The following is a 7,405-nucleotide window of genomic DNA, read 5'->3' as shown; positions in this document are numbered from 1 at the left end:
GTACATAGTGTGATTCAAGATATATACATTTGGATATAGAATGCTCATAGTCCTACAAGTCAAGCGACATGCATAATAATATAAATGTTTACATGAAATCAAATTCATTACTTGAATTGTATAATTAGCAAAGGAATGTTATCGTAAATTCACGCTACATTTGGATGTATCAATCCAAGCTTTTAGTTACTCTTGAATTTGCGCCCGAAATGTGGTGGTCATACCAAAAATAACTAATGGTTGCCCATCACGGAGGTTATAATTTACCTCTAGTAAGTAGTACCTGTACAGGGCTGAAATCCCAGATTATAAGATTAATCATCATATCCGCATCAAAGAAGCAAAACATTTTCTTTTATTGTTGTTATTATTAATTTTTTTCTTTTAAGATATCTTCATTTTCAAAAGCATATAGGAAGAAAACTTACGTGGTCAGTCGCAAATTCCTAAATCCACAGCACTGCCGCTCGACACCACTCCATATGTTCTGACAACAAAGAATGATGCGTCTCCACTGTTAGATACCAGTTCAAGACAAAGCTAATCAGATAAATGTCGTGCTACCCTAAGATGATAGAACGAAACAATACAAATACAACATAAAAGCAAATCATATAAGGACGATAGTCGAAAGTTACTCTGGCTACGATAAGCAACCAAAAACTTAAAAGTTCATCGAATCAAATGACAATCTCAAAGGACCTAGTACAAGAAAACATTATTTCTTGTGCAGAACACAGAAACAATTCTCCTGGCCTATATCCGCAGCGATACAGGGAGGTGGCATCTTTCCGTCCTGGTACCAGCATGAGCGTTTCTGAAATAGTTCTTCCAAGAAACTATCGAGCTTATCGATGTTGACGTTAGGCATAACCACAACATGTGCAATGTTTCCCTCGCAAGCAAGTTGCCACCGCCGGACAAACTCATCATCTTTTGGCCTCTCAAACACCACGGTGCTACTGAGCTCGTTAAGCATCGCACCAATTCCTGCTTCTTTCAGACGGTCTTTTAAATAGTGTGCATTTCTTAAGCACTTCTGAACTTCCTTCTGAAAACCTCTATAACCTTTTCTGTTCAGGGTGTACCAGAGGAAGATTGGAGCATGACCGTTTCGGCTCCCCATGATGGTGGCGTCCCTGGAAGCAAGATATTCTACGTTACTTGAAAGCACGTTGATGTGCTTCAATCTTGTTATTTGCACACCACAAGGCATAGGACACCCCACAAACTTGTGACCTGAAACACTCACACTTCCAATAGGCTTTTTAAATGTCACTTTAGGTGCCTGTCCATAGTAAAGCAATTATGGAAACTTTAGTACCAGAAAGAAAATCTAATATAAGCAACAATGTAAAAATGCAAATGATCTATGAGATGAAGATATTGTGGTCAAATGACAAAACTTTTTGCGAAGCAGCATTAAGATGGTTATGCATATGCACATAGGAAGCTAGTAGTCATAATAGAAGACAGAGTGGAACATACACGTTTAACAAATGGCATCATGAGCCCAAAGAGGGCACCATCGCAATGGATGTAGAATCGACCCTTAAAGCCATTTTCTTCAAGGGTTTGTATTACCATATCAAGATCGTCAACTGCTCCCTTTACAGTAGTTCCTGCACAAGATGAGCTAAGAGGTCAAGAACTATTGCCATTAGGGAATAGACTGAAATAAGGAATACGGAGTGTCTCACCAATGTTGACATTGATAACGGCTGGTCTCTCCTTGTTCTGAAGCAATTTAGCTTTAAAGTCGATGCAATCAATTTCCCCAGAGATCAGAGTGTCAACCTTCACACACTCCATCCTATACATCCGTGCGGCTTTGAAAACTGAGTAGTGGGATTCCTTCGAGGCATACAAGATACCATCTGGAAAAACTTCCCTCCTGGCAATCCAATTTCAGATAAATTTACTGTCATGCAGCAGTCTTGCAGATTTTGCACTATATTTGAATAAGTGTTTCCTAAGCAGGCTAGTTTTTTCAAAGCATCAAATCACAATAGTGAAGAAAAGACACTAACCCGATGAGAATACCATGCAAATTCCCTTCAGTACCACAGTTCGTGATATAACCCCAGTATTCATTCTTTTCCAATTCCCAGAGGCGAGCAAACCAATCCAACACCCCGACTTCAAACTGCCTGGAATGGACACCGTAGTTACTCTCGATAAAGGGGTCACCAAGGTTGTTGATGGAGAAGTGTTGCAGCTGAGCTAGAGCACCATAATCAAAATCCAAATTGTATGGATAACCTATAAGAGAATCATACATAGATAGACATGGAGTATGAGAAGCCTAAACAATACAAAACATCTAGCAACCAGTTGCATAAATTATATATCCTTGAAAACTTTTCACACCATACGTTTCATTGTCAAATACATAGAAAGAAAACAACAGGACAATATGCTATGAATCTACAAAGTATGTTGAACAACAAGATCAGATTTTTCCAGAGAAATGAAACTTAAAATTCCACATGGCACACAGTCAGCTTAATTTTTCATGGGAATCATAATGGACATCAGTCTTCAACTTTTAACAGGTGGATCGACACAAAAAATCTACTAAACCATATACTATATAATATCCAAAAATGGCTTTTTTACTTTGATTGACCTTATCAAGAAATGCCAAAGATAAATTTGGCCAAACATTTACACAAAATATAATCTTGGCATGAATTTTAGAATATCTTTCTTCGCATTAGAAGTAAAAGGCATTATGCTGATGGGAGAAGTGCTTAAATTAGATTCACTTACTTGACTATTAAACTAAAAGGTCCGATCACAAATTCTCTTACAGTTAATGCGAAATTTCTGAAAATAATTGAAAATGGAAGCTCAAATTATACCTAAATGGTGCTTGGTCCTCTCAATGAGTGATCTCCGGTACCTCGCCAAAACACTGGCCATATAAGCTTCCCTTTCCCCGGTCACCTCATCATCCACCTCCGGCTCCTTAATGGTAAAGCACATTGTGTGCACGTTCCTCCCAAGCACGATCTCCCTGTTCTTCGCGCTCCCCTCCTCCCCTCCGACTCCCTCCAAATCCAGCGCCGGCACCGGCTCAACGATATCCGTCGGATCGAACTCCTTGGGCAACGGCTCCACCTTCCCCGTGTCGCACAGATCCATCAAGCCATTCCCCACGCTCCCCACCATCTCTGCCACAAGAAAATTGCCCTAAAATGGCAAGCAAATGACTCGATCCTCCGAGGGTACCTCCAACCACCAGATCGGCGCGAGACCACCTGATTCAGCAAGAATCAGCTAAAAGGAAATCCACAAAAAAGAGCACCCACAAATCAAGGGAAAATAGAGGACAAAATGACCGCAGATCCGCATAAAGGAAGCAGAAATCAGCATTCTGGGATGGAGCAAAATAAAAAGGAGAGGAGGGGGAGGTCATCACCACAGATTTCTCCTCCGTTCTCTCTCACGCTCTAAATGAGGAGAGAGATCGCGAGCTGCGGGGGTGCCAAAGGGAGGGAACCGCCGCCGCCGAGGGTTTCGTCTTTATAACGACCGGGCGAGAAGCTCCTTGACGATTCTTATTTCTCGAATGACTCCTCAACAGAGGAAATATAACCACATACGCGCATCGAGCAAAGATGATGACATACGTGAAGCAGGAAACGTCTAAATGATGCTCTATCATTGGAGGGAACCGTGGGTCCTCGCTAAAAGTGGGCTGCGATCTTATTGGACGATATACTTATTATAAACTATGGTTAAGTCGACTCCTGCCGTGGTTTCTGCCGCAGCTGACACAGGCGAGCCGCAGCCTTGAACGCACGTCTAAAGAGATGATCCGTGATTGGGATTATGCGCGGAGTTGCATGTGCATGCGTGTCAAGCATATCCAGACATACGATGGCTGACATACGAGGATATGCATTAAGGTACCCAAATCAAGCTGCAAACTGGACATGTCATCTACTTGCTATCGATTACATGTGCAGGTTTGAATGATTCCTCATAAACCGCCACCACGTCACCAGTCAAGGGATCACGTGCAAACCTATGGAACACAGGACTCCATACTTCGCCAATCGAATCTGTACAAGTTTCGCTGCTTCTTGTCTCTTTTAGATTGAAAGAGCTAATGTTTGATACGATGCATGCTTGAGAGAACTTGGAAAGTTCTCGACTTGAAATCCATATATATATATATATATATATATATATATATATATATATATATAGTTTCGGATGATCTGAAAGTGTTGGGCTAAAATCAAAGTCAGCAGCAATGAGGATAAGAAGACAGCAACAGGTTCCTATTGTTTTGTCCTCTCTCTGAACCTTGCGTTAAAGGCCGGCTCTTGTTTCGTCCATCATTTGTCCACAAGCCCACGAAAGCATCGAAATCATCACAAGCATCGAAATTATAACTAGGAAGATGTTTCCACGAGAGAACTACAATTAGCTACCACTCTCTCATCCTTGAAGGGTCACTTGGGTCTTCGAAGTCGGGGCTCTCTCCTGATGCAACTGGGTATTGATGGCACCCTACAGAAGCTTCTTCCATATCACTCGCTATTGCAGTGGACGAGATGGGGAGAGGAGGAAGAATGGCGAAGATAGAGAAGTGGTCGTATCAATAGACTTCATCTCGCTGTCAGGTACAGTGCATCGGCAGCAGAAGAATTCTGTGGTGAGGGTGGTTCTTGCAGGTGGGATGGTTGAACTTTATGCAGGTGCAGTTTCAGCGCAGTTGGTGATGGAGAAGTACCCAGGGCTATGCCTCACGAGGCCGGACGTCTTCAGGAGACCCCATGAATCCCTTGTGAGCCCCAAGGAAAGGCTACTCCCGGGCCAGAAGTTCTACCTCGTGCCGCGATCGACGGTGAAGAAGCTGAGACAAAACATTCGTAATGGTCCAGAAGAAGGTCTCGGAGCAGCAGCCGTCGAGGAAGCAAGCGTCAGAGATGCTGAGGAAAGAGAAGAGTTATCAGATGAATCGATCTGTTCTGCCAAGGATTTCTACGTTTCGAAGGAGACATGGGCTGAGTGCTTCCTGAAAAGGTTCGAGAAAGGGGCTGAGCAACACAAACAAAACAAGCCTTTCACTCCTCCATTCAAGAAGGTGAAACAACAGATAGGAACGCTGGGTGGGTGGAAACCCAGCCTCAGTTCAGTGAAAGAGTTGTCTCCATGAGCAGTTCTTCTTCTGATATCACATGTAATAACAATTAATTCCCAGCTTTCCTTCTCACATGCATCCATGCACGAATAAGGATCAGAAATTGATTATCTTTTAATGTATTAAGCAATAATTTCCTTCCTTTTTTTTTTGTGTGTATATGCTGTTCGTCCGGGCAATCATCTTTATCCTTTATTATGAACAAAGATCTTACCATGTTAGATTACATCTCGTTCGTAGCATTTGGTTGAGGGAATCAGAATCCAAAATTTCAAACCCATTCGAAAGCAACTGCAATCTTACCTAAATTACATTCCCAATAATTCAATATAGAGCGTTTGAAACAATAAAACATGACAGGAGTAATAAGCAAAATAAATTATGTATTATATTATATTGAATAACATAACATGAAGAATAAATGAAAATATAATGAAAGCATAAAATTAAATAAAGTAAGCATAGAAATATAAATGTGTCATTCAAAAAATTAAAAGATATAAATGAAAATAGTAATACATAAGATAATGATAACAGATAAAAAAATTACATATAAAAGAATATTGATTAAATAATTAAAATAATAATAATAATAGAGGAGAAAAATAGGGAAGAAAGGATGATTGAGAGGACACTTAGAAAAATATTAAAAAGATGATATATTGTCACTTAATTATTAAGTCGATTCTAATACTAAATATCACAATCCATGAGTTATCTAGCCTATCAATTTCGTCTAACCCATTTTACTTATCAAAATACTTAAGTTGAAGTTGATAATAGTATATTTATCAAACTCTTATAAGTCAATCTTAATCTTATCTATTTTCGTTTCTACTAACTGAGTGTGGGGTGTTACACTGAGAAAAATCCATGTAAAATAATAATAATAATAACCCCTAAAAGGTAAATAAAATATAATTATATTTAAAGATATTTTGATAAACAAAGCAACCATGTATAGGGTGGTATATACTTTGAGATATGATTGCACTGCTTGTATCGGCCAGCATATACTTTGGAATATACATTAATATCGATCAGTTAGTTGTAAACTTGCACGTTTTGGGTTGACTTGTGTGAGGATAGTTGGATGTACAAGTTGACTTTTGATATGGCTGACATTTATATATGGATAAATTAATTAAAATTCCGGCTTTTTGTGGTCAGAATGTTAATTATCATCATAATTTTAGCTCAATTGGTCTTTAATAAATAGGGTTGATCCAATTGAACTATAAAAGAGTGAGTTGGAACACAAGGAAATCTTGTTGGATTTGAATTATTTACATTGCTTGATAGTTGGTTGGCCCAAGCGTAGAACATCCTCCTCATGACACAATCACAATTTATAGGGTAAAACTCTTTTGACACGCTTTGGTTTGACTTGTTACCACAAATTTCTTGCAAACCCGATCTCATCTAAAAACAAATCTTAGTTGACTCTTTTGAGGAAACTAGTTTAAAACCTCCCAAAATAATGTTGTTTATTGCTTATTAGTACTTGTCTCCACGTCCAATGAGTTCCTCCTTAATCCACAAGAGGCAGTATAATCTGCATATAATCCACAAGAGAGGCTTTAATATTATTTATTCCGTGATTTATTCGAGCATGACAAGTCAGAGTTATTCAGGGTCTTAAATTCCATATCAGCCAAACGATTTTTGTTTTTTTGGTGTAAGAGGATCGATCTTTATTAGCTAAGCTAGTCAGCATTTTCAAAAGTTTATACCATAAGATTTCAAAGTATCAATGTTGTGTGATGTGTTCATTTAGATTCCTTCCAATTGATCAACATTCTGACTAGTAAACCATGACATATACACCTATAATAATTGTTTTGCTAAGAGAGAGAGAGAGAGAGAGAGAGAGAGAGAGAGAGAGAGCTTCATGTGAAACATTTAGATCATCTTCTTCATGCAAACAAGACCGAAGCAGCCTTCACATCAGCTAGCAAAAGCTTAAGCAAACTAAACTTGATCTTATCAGGAGATGGAGGTGCCGTCACGGACATTAATTACAAGCACTGTTCCAGCAACAGCAGCTGCTTTGGGAACTCTATCCCAAGTCCAAACTAATGCTTGGCGAGTGGAAACTTCAAACCAAGACCTGCTCACGAAAGGTGATATAAATTATGAACACGGTCATGTTCCATAAACGCATCAACGATCAAGCACTGGATGATGCAATGGTGCACGCAACCTGACGAGCAAAGGGCCTTCCCTTACTCAGGCGTCCATTATTGG

At 39.5% G+C, this 7,405-nt stretch overlaps 2 protein-coding genes across 2 annotated transcripts; one reads left to right on the top strand and one right to left on the bottom strand.

Annotated features, from left to right (window-relative positions):
* Positions 1 to 593: 593 nt before the first annotated feature.
* Positions 594 to 3,582, bottom strand: LOC135615405 (serine decarboxylase 1-like). Its single transcript, XM_065113851.1, has 6 exons — positions 3,425 to 3,582; positions 2,865 to 3,263; positions 2,031 to 2,262; positions 1,701 to 1,894; positions 1,489 to 1,622; positions 594 to 1,288 (listed from the first exon to the last, which is right to left on the bottom strand). Exons 2-6 carry the CDS (start codon positions 3,172 to 3,174, stop codon positions 719 to 721), a joined length of 1,440 nt encoding a protein of 479 aa, XP_064969923.1. The 5' UTR covers positions 3,175 to 3,263; positions 3,425 to 3,582; the 3' UTR covers positions 594 to 718.
* A 786-nt stretch (positions 3,583 to 4,368) lies between these two features.
* Positions 4,369 to 5,391, top strand: LOC135613622 (uncharacterized). Its single transcript, XM_065110651.1, has one exon. It carries the CDS (start codon positions 4,517 to 4,519, stop codon positions 5,171 to 5,173), a length of 657 nt encoding a protein of 218 aa, XP_064966723.1. The 5' UTR covers positions 4,369 to 4,516; the 3' UTR covers positions 5,174 to 5,391.
* Positions 5,392 to 7,405: the final 2,014 nt, after the last annotated feature.

The sequence above is a fragment of the Musa acuminata genome, chromosome BXJ2-6 (assembly GCF_036884655.1).
Source record: "Musa acuminata AAA Group cultivar baxijiao chromosome BXJ2-6, Cavendish_Baxijiao_AAA, whole genome shotgun sequence".
NCBI lineage: Eukaryota > Viridiplantae > Streptophyta > Magnoliopsida > Zingiberales > Musaceae > Musa > Musa acuminata.
This window is presented reverse-complemented; position numbering and strand designations above follow the sequence as displayed.

What these genes read in the sequence shown, in the direction of transcription:
- LOC135613622 (XM_065110651.1), top strand. Translation starts at nt 4,517, where the DNA reads ATGGCACCCTACAGAAGCTTCTTCCATATCACTCGCTATTGCAGTGGA.
- LOC135615405 (XM_065113851.1), bottom strand. Translation starts at nt 3,174, where the DNA reads ATGGTGGGGAGCGTGGGGAATGGCTTGATGGATCTGTGCGACACGGGG. An exon ending in CGTTATCAATGTCAACATTG is followed by an intron (nt 1,623 to 1,700) that starts GTGAGACACTCC and finishes CATCTTGTGCAG; the next exon opens with GAACTACTGTAAAGGGAGCA. An exon ending in TGATGCCATTTGTTAAACGT is followed by an intron (nt 1,289 to 1,488) that starts GTATGTTCCACT and finishes TACTATGGACAG; the next exon opens with GCACCTAAAGTGACATTTAA.